Genomic DNA, 23,690 nt, shown 5'->3' on the forward strand with positions numbered 1-23,690 from the left:
GACAACACCAATAATGAGCATCAGGAGGATACAGCGTGGGTGGAAGAGGATTACAAGGGAAAACATGAATGGCAAGGACTTGCAGCCAGAGGAAGCAAGAGATAGACCAGAGAATTGCACTGTCACTAGGAAAAGGCAGGTCTATGTGATTGGGGACTCCTTATTGAGAAGAATAGACAGGCCTGTAACCAGAGCTGATCCAGAGAATAGAAGGATGTGCTGTCTGCCAGGTGCTAAGATACGAGATGTGGAACTGAGGTTGAAGAGGATTATTAAGGGAGCAGGAAGGAATCCATTGATCATCCTTCATGTAGGAACAAATGATACGGTTAGATTCTCGCTGGAACGAATTAAGGGAGACTATGCTAGGCTGGGGAGGACGCTCAAGGAAATTGAGGCTCAGGTGATCTTTAGTGGGATTCTGCCTGTTCCTAGAGAAGGGCAACTAAGATGTGACAGGATTATGATGATCAATAGATGGCTTAGGCAGTGGTGCTATAAGGAGGGCTTTGGGATGTATGGTCACTGGGAGGCATTTATGGACAGAGGACTGTTCTCTCGGGATGGACTTCACCTAAGTAGGGAGGGAAATAGACTTCTAGGATGTAGGCTGGCTCAACTGATTAAGAGAGCTTTAAACTAGGAATTTGGGGGAGATGGTTGGGAGATGCCCAGGTAATCTCTACGCCAGATTTTAACACTGAGAGGGAGGAAAATGAAGTAAGAAAGGATATAGCTGGGGGTAGGAGAATGAACATGAAGAAGGGTGGGGTGGATACTAGTCTAATAGGTTATATTGGAGGTATAACGTCCGTACCAAATTGGGTAAAGAATGTGAATGAGGCCAAACAGCAAAAATTAAGATGTTTGTACACCAATGCGAGGAGCCTAGGTAACAAAAAGGAGGAACTAGAGCTATTGGTCCAGGAAGTGAAACCAGATATTATAGGAATAACAGAAACATGGTGGAATACTAGGCATGACTGGAGTACAGGTATTGAAGGGTATGTGCTGTTTAGGAAAGACAGAAATAAGGGTAAAGGTGGTGGAGTCGCATTGTATATCAAAGATGAGGTAGATTGTAAAGAAATAAAAAGTGATGGAATGGAGAAGACAGAGTCTGTTTGGGCAAAAATCACATTGGGGAAGAAAACTATCAGATCCTCCCCTGGGATAGTGCTTGGGGTGTGTTATAGACCACCAGGATGCAATTTGGATATGGATAGAGACCTCTTTAATGTTTTTAATGAAGTAAATACTCATGGAAACTGCATAATCATGGGAGATTTCAATTTTCCAGATATAGACTGGAGAACAAGTGCTAGTAATAATAATAGGGCTCAGATTTTCCTAGATGTAATAGCTGATGAATTCCTTCATCAAGTAGTTGCTGAACCAACAAGGGGGGATGCTATTTTAGATTTGGTTTTGGTGAGTAGCGAGGACCTCATAGATGAAATGGTTGTAGGGGACAACCTTGGCTCGAGTGATCATGAGCTAATTCAGTTCAAATTAAATGGAAGGATAAACAAAAATAAATCTGAGACTAGGGTTTTTTATTTCAAAAGTGCTAACTTTAATAAATTAAGGAAATTAGTTAGGGAAGTTGATTGGACTAAAGAAATTATGGATCTTAAAGTGGAGGAGGCCTGGAATTATTTTAAGTTAAAGTTGCAGAAGCTGTCAGAAGCCTGTATCCCTAGAAAAGGGAAAAAAATTATAGGCAGGTGTGTTAGACCAAGCTGGATGAGCAAGCATCTCAGAGAGGTAATTAAGAAAAAGCAGAAAGCATATAAGGAGTGGAAAATGGGAGGAATCAGTAAAGAAAGCTACTTTATTGAGGTTAGAGCATGTAGGGACAAAGTGAGAGAGGCTAAAAGTCGGACCTTGCAAAGGGAATTAAAAGAGTTGGACCTTGCAAAGGGAATTAAAACCAATAGTAAAAGGTTTTATAGCCATATAAATAGGAAAAAACAAAAAAAGAAGTAGGACCGCTAATTACTAAGGATGGAGTGGAGGTTAAGGATAATCTAGGAATGACCCAATATTTGAACAAATACTTTGCTTCAGTCTTTAATTAGGCTAATGAAGAGCTTAGGGATAATGGTAACTTAACAAATGGGACTAAAGATATGGAGGTAGATATTACCATATCCGAGGTAAAAGCCAAACTTGAACAGCTAAATGGGAGTAAATCAGGGGGCCCAGATAATCATCATCCAAGAATATTAAAGGAACTGGCACATGAACTTGCAAGTCCATTAGCAAACATTTTTAATAAATCTCTAAATTCAGGGGCTACGTCTACACTGGCCCCTTCTTCGGAAGGGGCATGCTAATTTTGAACTTGGGAATAGGGAAATCCGCGGGGGATTTAAATATCCCCCGCGGAATTTAAATAAACATGGCCGCCGCTTTTTTCCCGGCTTGGGGAAAAGCCGGAAGAAAGCGTCTAGACTGGCGCGATCCTCCGGAATAAAGCCCTTTTCCGGAGGATCTCTTATTCCTACTTTCAAGAGATCCTCCGGAAAAGGGCTTTATTCCGGAGGATCGTGCCAGTCTAGATGCTTTTTTCCGGCTTTTCCCCAAGCCGGAAAAAAAGCGGCGGCCATGTTTATTTAAATTCCGCGGGGGATATTTAAATCCCCCGCGGATTTCCCTATTCCCAAGTTCAAAATTAGCATGCCCCTTCCGAAGAAGGGGCCAGTGTAGACGTAGCCAGGGGTTGTACCATTTGACTGGAGAATTGCTAATATAGTTCCGATTTTTAAGAAAGGGAAAAAAGCGACCGGGGTAACTATAGGCCTGTTAGTTTGACATCTGTAGTATGTAAGATCCTGGAAAAAATTTTGAAGGAGAAAGTAGTTAGAGACATTGAGGCTAATGGCAATTGGGACAAATTACAACATGGTTTTACAAAAGGTAGATCGTGCCAAACCAACCTGATCTCCTTTTTTGAGAAAGTAACAGATTTTTTAGATAAAGGAAATGCTGTGGATCTAATCTACCTCAACTTTAGTAAGGCATTTGATACAGTACCACGTGGGGAATTATTGGTTAAATTGGAAAAGATAGGGATTAATATGAAAGTTGAGAGGTGGATAAGCAACTGGTTAAAGGGGAGACTACAGTGGGTCATATTGAAAGGTGAATTGCCGGGTTGGAGGAAGGTTACTAGTGGAGTTCCTCAGGGATCAGTTTTGGGGCCAATTTTATTTAATCTTTTTATCGCTGACCTTGGCACCAAAAGTGGAAGTGTCCTAATAAAATTTGTGGATGACACAAAGTTGGGAGCTATTGCCAATTCAGAAAAAGATAGGAATATCATACAGGAAGATCTGGATGATCTTGTAAATTGGAGTGATAGCAATAGGATGAAATTTAATAGTGAGAAGTGTAAGGTTATGCATTTAGGGATTAATAACAAGAATTTTAGTTATAAGCTGGGGACACATCAGTTGGAAGTAACGGAGAGGGAAGGACCTTGGAGTCCTGGTTGATTATAGAATGACTATGAGCCGCCATTGTGACATGGCCGTGAAAAGGGCTAATACGATCTAGGGATGTATTAGACGAGGTATTTCCAGTAGGGATAAGGAGGTGTTAGTGCCATTGTATAAGGCATTGGTGAGACCCCGTTTGGAATACTGTGTGCAGTTCTGGTCTCCCATGTTTAAGAAGGATGAATTCAAACTGGAACAGGTACAAAGAAGGGCCACTAGGATGATCCGAGGAATGGAAAACCTGTCTTATGAAAGGAGACTCAAGGAGCTTGGCTTGTTTACCTTAACCAAAAGAAGGCTGAGGGGGGACATGATTACACTTTTTAAATATATTAGAGGGATAAACACCAGGGAGGGAGAGGGAGAGGAATTATTTAAGCTTAATACCAATGTGGATACAAGAACAAATGGATATAAAATGGCTAGTAGGAAGTTTAGACTTGAGATTAGACAAAGGTTTCTAACCATTAGAGGAGTGAGGTTCTGGAACGGCCTTCCAAGGGAAGTAGTGGGGGCAAAAGATCTATCTGGTTTCAAGATTAAACTAGATGGGTTTATGAAGGGGATGGTTTGATGAGATAACATGATCTTGGTAACTAATTGACCATTCATTATCAGTGGGAATAGGTCAATGAAGGGATGATAGGAATTACTATAGAGAACTTTCTGGGTGTCTGGCTGATGAGTCTTGCCCACATGCTCAGGATTTAGCTGATCGCCATATTTGGGGTCGGGAAGGAATTTTCCTCCAGGGTAGATTGGCAGAGGCCCTGGAGGATTTTCGCCTTCCTCTGTAGCATGGGGTACAGATCACAGCTAGAAGATTCTCTGCAACTTGGGGTCTTCAAAGTATTTGAAGGCTTCAATATCTGAGATATAGGTGAGAGGATTATTCTGGGAGGGGTGGGTGAGATTCTGTTGCCTGCACTGTACAGGGGGTCAGATTAGATGATCATAATGGTCCCTTCTGACCTTAAAGTCTATGGGTATGTCTACACTACCACCCTAGTTCGAACAAGGGTGGTAATGTAGGCAACCGGAGTTGCAAATGAAGCCCGGGATTTGAATTTCCCGGGTTTCATTTGCATAAAGCCGGGCGCCGCCATTTTTAAATGTCCGCTAGTGCAGACTCAGTGCCACGCGGCTACACGCAGCACGGACTAGGTAGTTCGGACTAGGCTTCACGAGGAGTAACAGTAGTTCGGACTAGGAAGCCTAGTCTGAACTACCTAGTCCGTGCTGCGTGTAACCGCACGGCACGGAGTCCGCACTACGGACATTTAAAAATGGTGGCGCCCGGCTTTATGCAAATGAAACCCGGGAAATTCAAATCCCGGGCTTCATTTGCAACTCCGGTTGCCTACATTACCACCCTAGTTCGAACTAGGGTGGTAGTGTAGACATAACCTATGAGTCTAGATGGGGAGGTTGCACCTCTCCTCCTGTGGTTTGCAGAGTCTCTGAGGGTGTGTCTATACTACAAAGTTAATTTGAAATAGCAGTAGTTATTTCAAATTTATTTCAATAGCATCTACACAGCCATACCACTATTTCAAAATAAATTCGAAATAGCGGAGCTCTTATTTCGAATTTGGTAAACCTCATTCTATGAGGAGTAACACCAAATTCGAAATAGCTATTTTGAATTAAGTGCTGTGTAGACACTTAATTCGAAAGAGAGGGCCTCCAGCCCCTCCCAGAGAGCCCTGCTGGCCACTCTGGGCACAATCAGGAAAACTTACTCTCCTCTCCCTGAGCCCCGGAGACATTAAAGGGGTAGACCCTGGCCACAGTGCCTGTGCCAGCTCCAAGCCTGCCAACCCAGAGCCAGCAGTGGCCACCGGGGCCCCTGACCCAGTGGCCCCAAAACATGAGCCAGAAATCCATTGGCAGCCAGCCCTCCACCGCTCCCCAGGAGCAGTCTGCCAGCTCCCAGGAACCTGACAGGTGCTGGAGCAGGCGGGTGCCTTCCTGGTCTAGGGTGGAGATCATGGATCTTATTCAGGTTTGGGGGGATGCCCCCAATGTCCATGATCTCCGCACTAGACAGAGGAATGTGGCCACCTATGGCAGGATAGCTGCCAGCCTGGCCACATGTGAACCCAGGAACAGGTTATCATGAAAGTCAAGTTGTCGAGAACCCCAAGCCTGAGCCCTGAGCTTCCCCTCCCCCTTCTTCCCCTTGCTTCCCCCTTCCAGCTTCCTCCTTCCAGGTTTCCCCCTCCCCTCTCTCACCCTCTCTCTTTCCCTCTCCCACCTCCTTTTCTCAGTCTCCCCAGAGGTCAATTCTCCCCTCCCCTCAGTTTGGTTCAATAAACCCAGTTTCTTTTTTTGAACATATGTGTCTTTTATTTGACATCAGGAAGGGGGGCTAGGGAGGGGTAAGTGGAAGGACATGAGGAAAGAATGGGGCACGAGCCCCCAGTGGGGAGGACCGGGGAGGCTCTGAGGGCTCTGAGGGCTGAACACTCTCCCTCAGGGCCTCCTGGATCCTGACAGCACCCCAATGGATGATGGACACCCTGGATGGCAGTCTGTAGCAAGTGCAGCCGGACTGATGGCAGCTCTGGCTCCATGTGGCCGAGTGCTGTGGTGTCCTGAGTGTGGGCACTCAGGGCACTCCAAGACAGGACTGCTTTGCTGTCCCTCATCGAGGCAGACAAGCAAGCGGGGAACCCTGAGAACTGTCTGTCCGGGGTGTGGGTAGGATCCCTTTAAGCACGGCACTCAGTTAGCCACAGGCAGCAGCCCCAAACACTAAACCCTAACCCGGTGCCCTGCCGGCACTGGTTCCGGCCAGCCTTAACTTCGGTTCAGGGTCCACTCAGTGTGGATGCACTATTTCGAAATAGCAAAACGCTATTTCAAAATAGTTTTTGTGTATAGATGTGTTATTTCGAATTAGTTTAATTCAAATTAACTATTTTGAATTAAGTTAATTTGAAATAGTGATGTAGTGTAGACGTACCCTTATTAACCTTGAACCTGTTAGGGGAAATGACGTGTTTGCTGCTGATTCACCTAATCAGAGCTTGTTACAAAGGCAGCAGTCTCTGAGACCTCAGCCTCCTCTTCCCCTTCCCTTTTGGAGGTCGCCAGTGAGACTCTGTTGCCCTCTACCACAGGATAGGCACTGGACCCTGAGATCCAAACTGTGGTAAAGGCCACACAAAGCCATCCACAACTCTTTCTGTTGAGGGTGAACGGTAACAGCTACACTGATAATGACCCTTGGGATTGTCTGCTTGTTAACCCCCTTAAAGAACTCTAGTAGATTAGTGAGGTGTGATTTCCCTTCACAGAAACCATGTTGGCATTTCCCCCAACAAACTATGCTCATCTCTGTGTCTGACCATTCTGTTCTTCACTAGAGTTTCAGCTCATTTGCCTAGTACTGATGTTAGACTTACAGGCCTATAATTGCCTGGATCATCCCTAGAGCCCTTTTTAAATATTGGTGTCACATTAGCTGTGCTCTAGTGATTTGATATAGACACTGATTTAAAGGACAGGTTACAAACCACCATTAGTAGTTTTATAATGTCTTGGAATGTAAACACAAGACTACAAGACAGCTCACAGTGGACTGTGCAGCCATTAGAGTGACGACAGAACTGAGGGTCACAGACGTTGCATTTGAATTAGAGAACTGGAATGGGAACGTCCAGCCCTTGCAAGATGATCAGCTAAGTTCTGTACATTGCTGTCTAAGCAGGATCTGAAGTCAAACACTGTTCCATGAGGTCCTTCCCCTCATGCGAGAGCTTTCTGCATCTTTCCAACTCCTTTTGCCAATCTCGCTACCCCTCCTGTTTCATAGGAATCTCATAATGATTATGATAATTCATGATCACTTTCATTGGATGGCAAACTTGGTTGGACAGGCCAGCAAAGGTTCATCCAACCCCAAATAACCTGTGTTGATTTTACAAATAGACAATGAGAGAACAGAAGAACACTCACTCAGTGGAAACTTCATCCCAAATCCAGGTCTCCGGGAAGAATTTTCGAATTGTCGTTATCACACGATTTTGAGCCATTATGTCATCTAGAGCCAAAGAAAGGAGTTGTATTTATGGTAAAAGTGTCATATAGGGTGGGATGGGTAACAATATCTAATGGGATGTGCCTGGAATCCATTGAGGATGTTTGAGTTGAGGCAATACAGGGTTTCTTACCTATGGGATTTCTCTTACTAAGGAAATATTTTTTTTAGAATTTTCCTGCAAGAAAAAAAGTAAGCAAGTTTGGGAAGGGGGGAAACTATTTTCTACTTTCCAACTTGCAATGGTTTTCCCCATTTCTGCAATCTTTTCATTGGTTTCTAGTTGGAAAACAGGAAGGTTTGGAAAGTATTTTCCATTTTTTTCCTGTTGGAAAATTAGCCATGTTCACTGGCTAGTCAGAGTAATTGGAGAGACATATTTCCTGTGATCTAAACCAGGCCCTGTTCTGTAGCAAAAAGTGAGGCAAGGGATGGAGAGATGACTTCTGGCCCTGCATTCTCTACGAAGACCTACCAATTCCTCACCAATGGGACCTATCTAAGACTCTGATCAGTATTTAGAAGTGAGACAGTGACTCATAATTGCCTCTGACTATCATCCCCATGGGGGGGCTACTGTGTTTCAGTTGGTTAAAGCACAGAACTGGAAGTGGATCTCTATGTCCTGTTCTCAGCTCTGACACCTAGGGTATGTCTACACTACCCCGCTAGTTCGAACTAGCGGGGTAATGTAGGCATACCGCACTTGCAAATGAAGCCCGGGATTTGAATTTCCCGGGCTTCATTTGCATAAGCCGGCCGGCGCCATTTTTAAATGCCGGCTTGTTCGAACCCAGTGCCGCGCGGCTACACGCAGCACGGGCTAGATAGTTCGAACTAGCAAGCCATTCCGAACTATCTGTACACCTCGTTCCACTCACTCAGTGGAAACTTCATCCCAAATCCAGGTCTCCGGGAAGAATTTTCGAATTGATGTTATCACACCATTTTTAGTCATTCTGCCACCTAGAGCCAAAGAAAGGAGTTGTATTTATGGTAAAAGTGTCATATAAGGTGGGATGGGTAACAATATCTAATGGGATGTGCCTGGAATCCACTGAGCATGTCTGAGTTGAGGCAATACAGGGTTTCTTCCCTATGGGATTTCTCTTACTAAGGAAATGCTTATTTTTTTAGAATTTTCCTGCAAGAAAAAAAGTAAGTATGGGAGGGGGGAAACTACTTTCTACTTTCCAAGTTGCAATGGTTTCCCCCAATTTCTGAAATCTTTTCATTGGTTTCTAGTTGGGAAACAGGAAGGTTTGGAAAGTATTTTCCGTTTTTTTCCTGTTGGAAAATTAGCCATGTCCACTGGCTAGTTAGAGTAATTGGAGAGACATATTTCCTGTGATCTAAACCAGGCCCTGTAGCAAAACGTGAGGCAAGGGATGTAGAGATGACTTCTGGCCCTGCATTCCCTACCAAGACCCAATGGGACCTATCTAAGACTCTGATCAGTACAGTATTTAGAAATGAGACAGTGACTCATAATTGCCTCTGACTATCATCCTCATGGGAGGGCTACTGTGTTTCAGTTGGTTAAAGCACAGAACTGGAAGTGGATCTCTATGTCCTGTTCTCAGCTCTGACACTGACCTACTTGTTGTATTGAACAAGTGACAGAATCATAGAACTCTAGCTTAGAAGGGACTACAGGGGTCACCTGCTTTTACCTCCTGCCAAGGTGTAGGGTTTCTTGGGTCATAAGGGACTTAATGGGCAACATGGATTCACCAAAGGCAAATCGTGCCTGGCCAATCTGGTTGCCTTCTATGATGAGTTAACTGGCTCTGTAGACATGGAGAAGACAGTGGACATGACACACTTTGACTTTAGAAAAGCTTTTGATACAGTGTTCCACAGTATTCTTGCCAGCAAAATAAAAAAAAATTGATCTAATAATGGACGGTACGGTGGATAGAAAGCTGGCTAGTTTAGTGGGCTCCATGGTAGTGATCATAGCCTCCATGCCTGGTTGGCGATCTGTAACAATTGGAGTGACCCAAGGGTTGGTTCTGGAGCCAGTTTTGTTCAACATCTTTATTAATGACCAGGATGCTGGAGAGCAGGGATAGGGTCCAGATTGACCTAGACAAATTGGAGGGTTGGCCCAAAAGAATCTGATGAGGTTTAACAAGGAGAGGTGGAGAGTCCTGCCTTTTGGACAGAAGAATCCCAAGCACTGATACAGGCTGGGGACTGACTGGCTAAGCAGCAGTTCTGCAGAAAAGGACCTGGGGATTACAATGGATGAGAAGGATGACAGTCTATAGTGTGCCCTTGTAGCCAAGAAGGCTAATGGCATATTACGTTGAATTAAGAGGAGCATTGCCAGCAGATCCAGAGAAGTGGTTATTCCCCTTTATTCGGCTCTGGAGAGGCCACATCTGGAGTATTGTGTTCAGTTCTAGGTCCCCCTACTACAGAAAGGATGTGGACGCATTGAAGAGGGTCCAGCAGAAGTCAACCAAAATGATTAGGGGGCTGGAGCACATGACCTATGAGAGGCTGAGGCATTTGGGCTCATTTAGTCTACAGAAGAAAAGAGTGAGGGAGGATTTGATAGCAGCTTTCAACTTCCTGAAGAGGGTTTTCAAAGAGGATGGAGAGAGGTTGTTCTCAGTGGTGACAGATGACAGAATGAGGAGCAAAGGTCTCAAGTTGCAGTGGGGGAGGTCTAGGTTAGATATTAGGAAAAAGTATTTCCCTAAGGATATGTCTACACTAGCCCCCCAGATCGATCTGGGGAGGCTAATGAGGGCGACCAAAATTGCAAATGAAGCGCGTGATTTAAATATCTGTCTAAACATGGCAGTGAAACTGGATTCCGAATTAAAGCCCTAAATCGAATTAGCTGGTAAACCTCATTGCAGGAGGAATACCAGCTAATTCGATTTAGGGCTTTAATTCGGAATCCCGTTTCACTGCTGCGTGTAGACGCGGATAGTTACTCTGGGCTAGTCAATTTCTAAAATGGCGACCAGCCGGGAACATGCATATGAAGCACGGGATATTTAAATCCCGTGCTTCATTTGCAATTTCGGTCGCCCTCATTAGCCTCCCTAGATCGATCTAGGGGGCTAGTGTAGACATACCCTAAGAGGGTGGTGAAGTATTGGAATAGGTAACTAGGGAGGTGGTGGAATCTCCATCCCTAGAGGTTGTTAAGTCCCACCTTGACAAAGCCCTGGCTGGGATGATTAAATTGGGGTTGATCCTGCTTTAGTCATGGAGTTGAACTCAATGACCTTCTGAGGTCTCGTCCAACCCTATGATTTAATTTGTCCATAGCTCAGCTGTGGTACTTCCACATCTTCCTGGTACACAGAGAGGGATAAAACTTTTCAAAATGCTTTGAGCCTCAGAACTGTAAAATGCCATGTGAATGCTAAATACTACAGGGAATGGCATCTACATTATTAAAGGCCCTATCCTATTTTCTGAGACTTCCTTGCTCAGATTTTAAGTCAGTAATGAGCTTGGGATAGGCTCTGGACCAAAGAACACTAGAATCTACCCTAGAGAATCCTAGAAATCTTTATCGTCTCCTGAAAAGAGGCAGCATTGCAAAGTTGCCTTAATTTCCCCTGTACACAAAGACTATGTCTAGATTACATCCCTTTTTCATAAAAGGGATGTAAATTAGACATATCGCAATTGCTAATGAAGCAGGGATTTAAATCTCCCCTGCTTCATTAGCATAAAAATGGCTGCCGCTTTTTCTCGGCACAGAGCTTTGCCAGAGAAAAGCACCAGTCTAGACGCTGATCTTTCGAAAAATAAAGCCTTTTCCAAAAGATCCCTTATCCCTCTTGAAATAAGGGATAAGGGATCTTTCGGAAAAGGCTTTATTTTCCGCAAGATCAGCATCTAGACTGGCGCTTTTCTCCGGCAAAGCTCCGTGCCGAAAAAAAGCGGCAGCCATTTTTATGGTAATGAAGTGGGGGAGATTTAAATCCCCGCTTCATTAGCAATTGTGATACATCTAATTTACATCCCTTTTACGAAAAAGGGATGTAGTCTAGACATAGCCACTGTGAATCAGACTCCATGCAGGTGTTTTTGCCATTTATTTCAGAAAAAAAGCAAAGAGGCACCCACTGAGGCACACAGACATGGAGACTTGTTCCTTTAGAAGCTGGGCCATGGATTGGCCAGTTCATACACACAGAAGACATGGTTGAGGTACAGGCAGATTGGAACTGGAAGGCAAAAAACTTTCTCCAATTTCCAAAGCCACCCCCTTTTCATTCCTTACATATTACCTTCCTGCACCGAAGAAGAAGTTTTACGTCGGAAATATGTCGAGCATCGGTCATCATACAGACAGAGGACTGGCTTCCGTATTGTAGAATTAGTAAACACCTTTAAGCCCATATCCTTAAAAAAATAATAAAACAATTAATTATATTACTGTGTATGAATATACAACCAAACAACTTCAGTTGTCCCACATACTGTTCCTTAGCAGCAGTTCAGTCCATTCATGCCACATGTTTCCTCTGCAAGAGGGACACTGCAGTATCATAGGGAAGCATGGCATAAACGTAGATTATGGGGCTGTCTGAGAAACAGAGCTGGTTGCATAGTAATTGATGAGCAAAAAGTTGGACAAACTTAAGTCTTTTAATTCCCAAGTCATTCCCAAATCACTGCACACTTCTGTCATTGTATTCAACATCAGTAAGCATTTGTATTAATAAATGATTAATGTGTTCATAAAACTGTAATTAGTTGTTATAAATTATTAGAGTTAAACAAGTAAATAAATTGCTTGTAACCTTGGATTTTAAGCACTTAAAGAACCTTCTTCTGAGGTTCTCATAACCATACATGACTTACTGCTCATGTCCATCACATGCTTAATAATATCAATTAATCATTTATCAATCTTTTAAAATCATCTATACATGAAACCTTAATAGAATCTGTGACAAATTTCGCTGAAACTGCCTCCCTGCCACCCCCCGGACATGGAACAGCCCTGCTGAGCTAATACCAGGAATGAAATCCTGGGCTCACTGCAATCAGTGGCAAAACTCTCATTGATTCCGTGGGGCTCGGATTTCAATCCGGGTCATTACTTTTGTCATCCAATTCCTTCCTCAAGGCCCTAGTTACCATGAAGTCAACAATGCATTAGCCTGCTAGTAGCCACTAACTATTAGAGCATCTATGGGTGGTTATATGCACAAATAGAAGCTACAATTGGAACCAACAGCTATCTCCCTGCCCATTCCATTTGTGTGCTGCACACTTTTCCCTTTTCTTTTTTCTTTTTTGTAAGAACAGAAGAATGGCCATATTGGGTTCATATTGCCCAATATCCTGTCTCCAATACTGGCCGTTACCAGAGCTTCGGGGGAATGATTAAAACAGGGCAATTATAGCTGATCTGTTCCATCTTCTGCTACCTTCTGACAGTTGAAGATTTAGGGCTTTCCCCTGCACTGAGCTGTGTCCCTGACCATCCTGACTAATAGTCATTGATAGACCTATCCTTCATCAGATCCACTTCTTTTCAGAATGCAGTTGTATTTTTAGTCATCACAACATCCTTTGACAATGAGTTCCACAGGTTAATTATGTGCTGTGTGAAAACCCCCCACTTCTTCTTGTTTGTATTAAACTTGCTATTTAGAATTTCATCAGAAAGCCCCTGATTTATGTGTTGTGTGAAGGGTGTAAGTAATACTTACATATTCACTTTCTCTACACAGTTCATGATTTTATAGATTTCTGTCATATCTTTTTCTAAGCTGAAAAGCCATAATCTTTTTACTCTCTTCTCAGACAGAAACTGTTCCAAACCATTGATCATCTTTGTTGCCCATCTCATCTGAATCTTTTCCATTTCCTAGGGTATGTCTAGACTACATGCCTCTGCCACTGAGGCATGTCAATTAGACATACTGACATAGTCAGTGAAGTGGGGATTTAAATATCCCCCGCTTTATTAGAATAAAAATGGCCACCACGTTGTGCCTGTTCAGCTGTTTGTTGGCACGAAGCAGCAGTCAAGTCAGGGATCGGTCGGCAAGAAAGCCTTTGCCAACCGATCTCTTATGCCTTGTGCATAAATCCCCTCTTCATTGACTATGTCGGTATGTCTAATATACTTATCTTGGTTGGCAGAGGCATGTAGTCTAGACATAAAGAGGCTGTGTCTAGACTACCCCTCTCTGTCAACAGAGAGATATAGATTAGGCATGTCAAAATTGCTAATTAAGCGGGGATTTAAATATCCCATGATTCATTAGCATAAACATGGCTGCAGCTTTTTTCAGAATGGAGCTTTTTTTAAAAAAAAACAGCAATCTAGATGTGGATCTGTCGAAAAATAAACCCTTTTTCAAAAGATCCTGTTTTCCTCAAAAAAAGGGGGTTACAGGATCTTTTGAAAAAGGGTTTATTTTTCGACAGATCTGCATCTAGACTGCCGGTTTTTTAGAGGGGGGTCCGAAAAAGCTCAGTTTTGAGAAAAAGTGGTGGCCATGTTTATGCTAATGAAGTGCAGGATATTTAAATCCCCACTTCATTAGCAATTTCAACGTGCCTAATCTACATCTCTTTGTCGACAAATAGGTGTAGTCTAGACATAGCAAGGGAGTGTGTCTTCTTTAGGAAATTCCCTACCTTGCTGTGTGCTCAACCACAATAAGTATAACTGAGCATAATTCAGGAAACAGTCACCACAAGGGCAGAATGGGAGACCCATTGAGACATGACAAACTTTCCCAGTGAATCCACCTTCCCCCTAGAGTGGAGAGACATTGCCTGAGCAAGGCTTTAAGATCAGAGACATGTACTTCTACACCTTCATTTCCCCACCCCCCAGCTTTGCCTTTTCTGGAGCCAATACAATAGCAATAATATTAGGGGAACATTCAGAATACGTACCCTGAAAACCTCATAGACGTCCCTGTCACAAGCAACACTCACAGGCACGTAGTATAAGCCATTGAAAAAGGTTTCTTTGACGGGGATGCATGGCTCTATGTAGCCATCTTCCAGGTTGTACCCATTGTAGTAATAGCCATAATAGTCATATACACGGAGCAGGTTGTACACCTGGTGGGAGAGGATGAAATCCGGTGAGCACAAGAAAATGTCTCAAAGGTGTAAATTCCTGTGTCACCACTGGCAGTTACTGGGCATGAGCAAACTCCACATTGGACCCTTTTCTTTTAAGGAAGATACAAGAAGTGCCTCAGCTCAGTAAGAAAACTGTCCTGGGAGACTTCAGATTGAGTTAGACTCACATGCTCAGCCTCTGAACACAGGGTGGACTAACAGTGACTTTGGAAAACTGCAAGAGAGAAAACACAGTGAAGCAGAAACCATCCTGATTATGCAACTCTCTGCTTTCATGTGCACAGTGCTAATTTGCTCCAACTTGATGAGAAAACCACCTCTGTTATGGTAGGGGTCTCTGAAAAGTGACTCTATAAAAATGGTAGCCTGGGCTCTGTTTATGGTTTCCCAACAAATTCCAGATTCTTTTCTCAGATTGCCGGCACCACACACTTTCTCTGAGATCTGAACATCAAGATGGATTCTCTCTTTCTTGAACATCCTCTCCAGTAATACAGACAGTGCAGGCCTTTGGTGACATCTGTGCAGGCCCATTGCTTGTGGTAGTTTTGCACTGCTCTGACTGGTTGGAACTCAGCAAACAATTCTGTTGGGTGACATCTACACCGCAATGCTATGTTGGGATACCTCTAGTATCCCCAGATAGCTATTCTGCCTCTTTTGAGCGCACCCATTATTTTGAAATATAATGGGCTTGCTATTCCGATGCTCCTGAAAACCTCATTGCATGAGGAGTAGGGGATCTTATGGACTAGCAGGTGTTTTCAAAATAAGGCTTTGTCTAAACTGCACCCCTCTGTTGGCAGAGTGATGTAAATTAGACGGTTTGAAAGTGCAAATGAAGCAAGGAATTAAATATCCTGCGCTTCATTTGCATAAGTGCATCGTGGCACTGTTTTGAACAAGCGCTGTTTTGAAAGTGAAACCGTGGTTTAGACACATTTTTTTCGACAACAGGGTGCTTTTTTGAAAGATCCTGTACTTCAGAGTACAGGATCTTTTGAAAAAATGCCCTGTTGTAAAAAAAAAAGTGTTTAAACTGAAGTTTCAGTTTCAAAATGGCGCTTGTTTGAAACAGTGCTGTGACGTGATTATGCAAATGAAGCGCAGAATAGTTAATTCCCTACTTCATTTGCATTTTTGAAATGTCTAATTTACATCCCACTGCTGATGGAGGGGTATATTTTAGACTTAGCCTAAAAGTGCTGTGTAGACAGTACCAAATTTTAAAATAAGCTATTTCAAAATTGACGCGAAATAAGTTATGCATTTTGTGTAGCTTATTTCAATCTCTGGGTGCAGTGTAGATGCACTTTTGGTGATGTTCAAGAAGGAATTGACTCCATCACCTTCATTGTGAGCTGTGCTGGTACTGCAGGGTGTATGGGAGCAAAACTCAGCAAACATGTTTTTCTTATTAAAGTGACTAGATATAAACCTGAACATTTCTACACAAGGAGCCCGATTCAAAGGCCCCTGACATTAACTGAAAGGTTCAAGTGACTGCTATGGATCAGGCTCAACAAGCAAGCCCACTTGAGAAAAAAGATGCCATTCTTACACAATTACTTACTTCCCTAGACAATACCAGTTTTAATTGCATGAAATGACCCTAGTGAAGTAGATTTCAGGTATTACCACATAAAAAGAGGAAAACCTCCCTCTTCTACTGTGCTTTTCATCAGTAGCGCTATGTCTAGACTTCAAGTTTTTGTCGGAAAATGGTATTCTAAATGTGCTTTGCATTTTGTGCGTACCTTTTTCAGATTCTTTTGTTGGGAGAGTCTTTTCTGACATTTGGCCTTTTACACTTGGCAAATGTCAGAAAAAAAACCTCTTTTGGAAGATCCCTTCTTTCTCATGGAATGAGGAAGACAGGGCTTCTGAAACAGCATGTCTGTTCTTCCGCAAAAAAAAAGTGGAAGAGCAGATGTGTTCCCTTGATGCGGCAGAGGTGTTTTTTTTTAATACTGGAGGTATCCCGAAATCCACCCACCCCCCACAGTCTAGACGTATCCTAGATTTCAAAGCACTTAAAGGGAAATGAATGTCATTGTGCCCATTGCACAGATGACATGACAGAGGCACTGAGACTTGCTGAAAGTCAGCCCACAGTCCAATGGCAGGAATAGAACCTCGGGGTTAGAAGTTCACTGCTGCAGCCAACAGACTACCTATGAACTGAGAGGAGACGGTCACAAGTTGCAAAACAGTAATAAAAATGTTGTAATAAGTTACAGTACAAGTGAAGATTTCTCTCTGTTCCTGGAAGTACGTGGCCCAAGCTACATCCTATCATACCAGTGTGCAGTTGCTGAATAAAGGCTCTTTGGAAGCACAGTGATGAAGCTGATCTCAGAATTGTTTCTTGGCACTTCCCTGCCATGCTAAGCTACAATCCCCCCATCCCACACCCTGGAGAAGCACAATATTCTGCACAGCTGTGGGTAAAGAGAAGAGAAGGTTTGCAGCAAGGCTTACAGAGTCAGCAGACAGCTCTTGCTCGGGTCTCAGAAGCAACACGCTCTGATCCACGGCCCGCAAGGCACAGTAGGAGTTGGCAGCAGCCACAAGATGTAGGCTGACGTTAGAGGCTGGGAGCCCTTGCGTCTTAGAGAACTGCAGCTGGACCTGGAATTGAGCAGAGAAATGAAGCCCCTCCAGAGAATCACATTAACGTGTAAATGTCAAGCTCTTGAAGAGCTGATGAGCAGGCCTCTCCATCAAACACAATCTCCCAGAGTCCTTCTTCTAGGGCCCTGCAAAGCATCCCTGCTCCTCTCTCCGCCTACATCCATCCATGTCCCTCACACAAGCCTCCCCTGCTTCCCATGTGAGTCCTCAGCATTCACTTGTTCAGTCTCCCAGATACGTTTGCACTTTCTTTTCTTTCTGGAGCCCGAGTGCAGGGCTGGAGTCCTGTCTTCTCCGGGCCCTAAGCCTGTGGTGACTGGGCTGGGCCTTCACGAGACAGCGGAGCTCTCACCTTATTCTTGAAGCACTTCTCAATCTGGAGCCTGGTGCTGTCAGCCACCAGCTCGCCCCCAGGGTGCACAGTGTAGACCAGTATCTGGGCAGTGGGAGCCAGCTTCTCACTGGCAGTCAGTGGGATGAAGAACGTGTCATAGGGAGCTGCAGGAGGAACATGGAGCCAGCAGTAAGAAAAGCCAAGAGAAGAGACAGCAGGAATCTGGGTGTTAGAGGATGAACGGACATTTTTTGCATGGAGGCTAAAAGCTCTTTAAAACAAGATGGCTGGCTGTTGGGAGACCCAGCTCTCAGCAGCCTTCAAACAGCTTCTGTCAGGGTATGTCTACACTAGCCCCCTACTTTGAATTAGGGAGGCTAATGAGGGCGACCGAAATTGCAAATTAAGCATGGGATTTAAATATCCTGCACTTCATTAGCATGTTCCTGGGCGGTTGCCATTTTGGAAATTGACTAGTCTGGAAGAACTGCCCACGTCTAAACCTCATTCCATGGTCTAACTGGTAATTTGAAGTAAGGGGTTTATTTCGGAATCGCCCTTCTCTGCAGGCAGTTCTTCCGGGCTATTTAAACCCCGCATTTCGTTTGCAATTTCAGTCACCCTCATTAGCCTCCCTAGTTCGAACTAGAGGGCTAGTGTAGACATATCCTCAGTGAAATACCAGCTGCCAGCATGAAGATGCTGAGCAGCAGGCACCTTGCAGGATGATAGTTGAGCTGCAGTCAGATAGGAATTCTCTTAGCTTCACTTCTGAGTAGGAAAATGCGTGTGTGGGGGGAGGAGGGATGCTAAGTCTGGTGCACCCTGGGAATGCGAATACTGCCCACTGAGATTGAACTCAGGACCTTCAGCTCCCAACAGACCGAGACTCTACCTCTAGGAGAAGTTTCTTAGCTGGCTGAGATATGGTAGCTGGCTACGATGGACATGAAAGGGACTAATGTATTACCCCAGCACCTGGAAGATGAGACAGGGTGAGAAACTCACAACATAGGTATTTCTGTTATACCAGGAGAAAAAAAGCAGACTGAGGAGCTTCAAAAAGATCTCACCAAACTAAGTGATTGTGCAACAAAATGGCAAATGAAATGTAATGTGGATAAATGTAAAGTAATGCACGTTGGAAAAAATAACCCCAACTATACATACAATATAATGGGGACTAATTTGGCTACAACTATTCAAGGGACAGATCTTGGAGTCATCATGGATAATTCTCTGAAAACATCCACCCAGACTATGTCTAGACTACAGAGTTTTCCATTAAAACTTTTCCATTAAAAGTATTTGCGCAAAATCATGCCAATCTAGACACAGCCAAAAAGTATATATTGGCATTGAATAAGGCTCAGAAAAGGACAACAAAAATGATTAGGGGTTTGCAACGGGTCTCATATGAAAAGACATTAAAAAGACTTGGACTCTTTTTCTTAGAAAAGGGGGGGATATGAGAGAGGTCTATGAAATCATGACTAGTGTGGGAAAAGTGAATAAGGAAAAGTTATTTACTTATTCCCACAATATAAGAACTAGGGGTCACCAAATGAAATTAATAGGCAGCAGGTTTAAAACAAACAAAAGGAAGTTTTTCTTCACTTGGAGCACAGTCGATCTGTGGAATTCCTTGCCAGAGGATGAGGTGAAGGCTAGGACTTCAACAGGGTTCAAAGAAGAGCTAGATAGATTCGTGAAGGTTAGGTCCATCGATGGCTTATTAGCCAGGATGTGTAGGAATGGTGTCCCTAGTCAGTTTGTCATGGAAATGGGAGACAGGGGAGGGTCATGTGAGGATCACCTGTTGTGATCCCTCCCTCAGGGACATCTGGTATTGGCCACTGTAAGCAGACAGGATACTGGGCTAGATGGACCTTTGGTCTGATCCAGTATGGCCGTTCTTATGTTCTAAAACATGCACACACTTAATGTTGACAAGAGACAGATCAGTCTCCAATCAGGGATCAGAAACAATATCATGGGACTTAGATGATCATTCACACCTTTCAGATTATGAATGGTGAGGAGTCCTAGTGAACACTTTGTAAATTCCCGTTGAAGAGAAATCAAAGAGAAGGAAGGAACAAATTCACATGGTGTGGCACCCCCAGCTAATCATTCAGTTTAGGAGCAATGGAATTAATCTGGCTTTGATGCCATGGGATAGACCACATGCTGCAGTAAAGTCCCCTTTCAGTGTTAATAATGTAGTGGTTGTGACTTATGTGGGAGATAGGCCTAGTAACTAACTTATGGAAACAGATTCCGACCAACTGCTGTACTCCATTTTTAGCCAATTTCACTCAATACGTGTATTCTTTGGTGTTCACATCTTTGTTTTCCAACCCTGACATCTCAGACTCACCACTGCCGATGCTGACTTCCTGTTGGCCATTGAGAACAATTTTGCCTTTAGCCATTACCTGGGCACAAAGAGATACCAAAAGGCAGGATCAGTAAAGTCCAAACTGTCTCAATGGGCTAGTACATATCTACTTTTCATTAATGATCAGTATCGTGAAATTTGGGGCTCACTAAAATGAAGGATGGATAGTCTCATAGGAGTCAGACATAACTGTAGGCAGATCCTATGCTAGTTCCCCCCTCCCCCATTCCACACACACAGCTCTAGCAAGGCCCCCAGTCCTACCCTGCAACTCCTCTCTTTCTGCTATTCCAGCCCTGGGATCCCCTCACAGCCCTGCCAGTGCCCCTCAGCCCTGCCCTGTGCACTAGGGACTGGGGAAGAGTCCCTCTAGTGGTTATTTTCTGCTCTCCACTGCCTCATTCTCACCGTGCCTTGACATAAGATCAGTGTTTAATTCATTCGAGAAGTAAATGGGCAGAGCCCTGCTGGAACCCATTGACAAGACAATGGATCCATTCTGATTTTTCCCCCTGCCTGGGGCAGGTTACATATTTCTGACTTGATCTATAATCATCCTTGGTTAACAGTAAAGAGGCTTATAAGGAAGCAGAGCAGGCACCCAACATTTACCAGGTAGTAGAAGTTCACATGGCTGGCATCCCCGTATCCCTCTTTATTCAAAACGTACTGCACCGTGATCCTCCTCTCCTGGCCACAGCTCAGCACCTCTGGGACCTGCTCAAGCTTCACAAAGCTATTTGTGCGGGAGTAGAAGCGCTGGACATAGTGGGAGGTCTCGGGTGTGTAAGGTTCCATCAGGCCAAGGTCTCGACAGTCATCTATGGCATATGTGGCCTAGCACGGAACAAAGGAAAAAGCAAACAGAAGATTTTATGAAGAGGAATTAAAGCTTCAAAAGGCACCTGGGGCAGAAATGTTCATTGGCAGCTGTTGCTCAGAGACACTGTGTAAAGCAATGGGAATGGGCTTTAGGGGCTAGTCAGTCTAATAGCACAACCAGTATTTGGAATATGAGCTTGTGTGCACATTCCCACACAGCAAGTCCAGCCCAGCTAGGCTGCATGCTGAACTAGGCTAACCTTATGCAGGTCTCTCCGGTGTGCATGGGCAGGCAGGTCACTACGTACACTTGCAGGGCTGGCAACCACTGCATGTGCTGTTAGGGGACTCTGCAGAGCTAGCATGGCACCAGTTCCAGATAGACTGGCTTTGCTGCTACCTCTCTTCTCCCCATGCCAGGGCAAAGTAAAGGACAGAGTGAGTGTGTACCTAGGGATGTGTGTCTGGAACAGTCCTGTAGGGAGGGAGAGAGGCCACAGTGACACCACAGTTGGCTTGGAGATCAGTGCACCCAGGTTGGATGGGGCAAGACGAAGAGGCAGGGGGCAGGTTCTGCACTGAGAAGGCAGGAAGGAACTGGTGTTGCTTGAGCCCCACCTGGTCTTAGTGATGCAGTGTGTCACTCTCAGCATGCACGCCACCTGCTAGCCAGCTGCTCTTGCAGTATCCAGAGGTATTTGTGACAGTGACCAAATCTAGCAAGAACCTCTGTCTCCTGCACGGCCACTTTGCATTTTAGTTTCTTTTTTGCAATTTGACTCAGGATCAAATTAGGGATAACACCAAAATCAAGGGAGGCACCAATCATACAGGAGGGGCCAATACCAAACTGCAGAGCAAGCTGGAAAGATTGGAGCTGGGTGGGTGGGCAGCAGGCACTGAGGGGTATTTCATCCCAGTGAGGGCAGAACTCTGTGCCCAGGGAAAGGAAACAATTAGAAGATGGATACACAATGGCGGAGCCAGACAGCTGAAACCACCGTATGAAAGTAAGTTAATTATCATCTTCTCTGATGAATGTTGTCCTCGTGTCATCCTTTGAGAGGAACACGTCCACGGTTGCTGAGGGATCCATATTGGGAAACCAAATGAAAATGAGCCCACTGAGTTCCTCTAAAAACAGTTTTCCCTTCCTTCTCCTCTACTATTCTTCCCATGGAGGCAGATGTCCCTGGAGAGACTAGCCACTTCCCCACACACTGGACTCACCAGAACAATATTTCCCGTGTGAATACCAGCTTGGATCTCCCTCCTCCCATGAGTGAATGACCCTGTGGGGAATGGAGCCTTTCCCCGTAGTTCTCTCAGTTACTTACTCGCAACGTAAAACTGGCCTCAAAGAGCTTGGAGGTGTCGATGGAAAACCAAGCAGTGCCATTCTCGTTTGTGATATAGTTAGCCACATATGTATCGTTGAGCGTTAGCCTGATGGTCTCATTGGCAGCAGGGACGCCATCCTCTTTTTCCATCTGAATCTGAACAAATAAAGATGCCCAGGGAGTTCAGAAAATGTACATGACAGGTAAGGCCCCATTTATTGGGTGCAGGCTACGGGGAAGAGAGCAGGTGTTGTCACCAAACAGTGAAGTGTATTTGAAATACATGCCCAAGGTATTTTGTATTGTTTCTCTGAAGCACAGGGAGGGAAAATTCCCTGTGGAGCTTCCCGGGGCGACAAAGGAGGAATAGCCCTGCTGTGGAGGGGAGAAGGAAGAGTTTATATACAGGATCAGCTATAAACTATTCTCGGGGAAGCCCCCCCGCCCCATGACTCTCCAGTGATGGTCAGTTCACAGCCCCCAAAATGTTAAATGCTACCAAGTGGGAAACAAAATTCAAATCCTCACCTCAGGCTCTTGTTCCCTGGGCCAGCCAGGAAGGGCCTTTGCAGGCTGCTGATCTGTGAAACCTGCACTGCTCAGGCGACTTGGAACCCTTCCTGCCCAGTATAAGCACTTTCTTCTCTGGCCCCCAAAAGGCTCGTGTCATTTTGTCTGCACAGATCCCCTCCCAGTGACAGGTTCCCAAGGGGAATAGGGGTCACTTCTGTGATGCCAGACTTTGCCTAGCACATTCTCTCTTTGCTGTCCTACCTCTCCATAGAAAGGGATTCCCCTCTTGTAGTAGGTGTCCACGTTCTTAAACCACAGTGACTCCCTTGCCTGGTAGATGGAAATGTAGTCCGTGCCTGTGATCTGCACCCCTGAAGGAGGGAGAGGGAGAAGAGACAGGAATCAGAGCTGGGGCGAGATATGGCTGCAAGGAAACTGCCCTGAATGATCAGATGCAGACCCAGCACCTGGACAGGACACCTACTCTTAGAAAGTCATTCACTTGATGGTGAAGTGAGTCTCATGCTGGGACATCAGCGATTCCCATTCAATAGAACCAGCTCTCCCAGAGGCATCCCAAAGGCAGCCTGCACCCCTGCCGCTACCCCAGCCATATTCCAGTCTCCCTTCCCAGCAGCGTTACCTGTTCCAGCCTCTGTGAGAGTTGCCTCCACTTCAAGGTACCCAAACATCCTGGCGTGATAAAGCTTGAATGTTTTGGTGCTGATGACGTTAGTTATGCAGCCATCTGTCCCCAGCTGAAAAGTGAAGGGACAACCCAGTCAGCATGACGGGAAAGAGCCCAGGTCTCTGAATGGTCAGGAAGCTGCTCTTTGGCCTCCTCTGTGAGGCTCTGCAGACCTTAGCACTTCTGCTCTCGCTCCTCCACCTGCCTTAGTGCTTCCCTGTTGCTCCATAGCAAGCCAGCCCTTCAGCACCATCACTCCTGTGCCACTGCCTTCCGCCCGGAAACCCTCCTTCCCTCCCCCATTCCCTGAGCTCA

General features: G+C 44.8%; 1 protein-coding gene across 1 annotated transcript in view; it reads right to left on the minus strand.

Annotated features, from left to right (window-relative positions):
* Window positions 1-23,690, minus strand: part of LOC102448833 (ovostatin-like) — a 72,069-nt gene that overhangs the window by 25,861 nt on the left and 22,518 nt on the right. The window contains exons 9-18 of the mRNA XM_075902489.1: window positions 23,331-23,445; window positions 22,949-23,058; window positions 22,172-22,330; window positions 20,625-20,849; window positions 19,992-20,049; window positions 17,630-17,775; window positions 17,125-17,274; window positions 14,449-14,619; window positions 11,814-11,928; window positions 7,467-7,551 (exon numbers count right to left, since the gene is read on the minus strand). Coding sequence (XP_075758604.1) covers window positions 7,467-7,551; window positions 11,814-11,928; window positions 14,449-14,619; window positions 17,125-17,274; window positions 17,630-17,775; window positions 19,992-20,049; window positions 20,625-20,849; window positions 22,172-22,330; window positions 22,949-23,058; window positions 23,331-23,445 — 1,334 coding nt within the window. The remainder of the gene's footprint in view (window positions 1-7,466; window positions 7,552-11,813; window positions 11,929-14,448; window positions 14,620-17,124; window positions 17,275-17,629; window positions 17,776-19,991; window positions 20,050-20,624; window positions 20,850-22,171; window positions 22,331-22,948; window positions 23,059-23,330; window positions 23,446-23,690) is intronic.

The sequence above is a fragment of the Pelodiscus sinensis genome, chromosome 1 (assembly GCF_049634645.1).
Source record: "Pelodiscus sinensis isolate JC-2024 chromosome 1, ASM4963464v1, whole genome shotgun sequence".
Classification (NCBI taxonomy): domain Eukaryota; kingdom Metazoa; phylum Chordata; order Testudines; family Trionychidae; genus Pelodiscus; species Pelodiscus sinensis.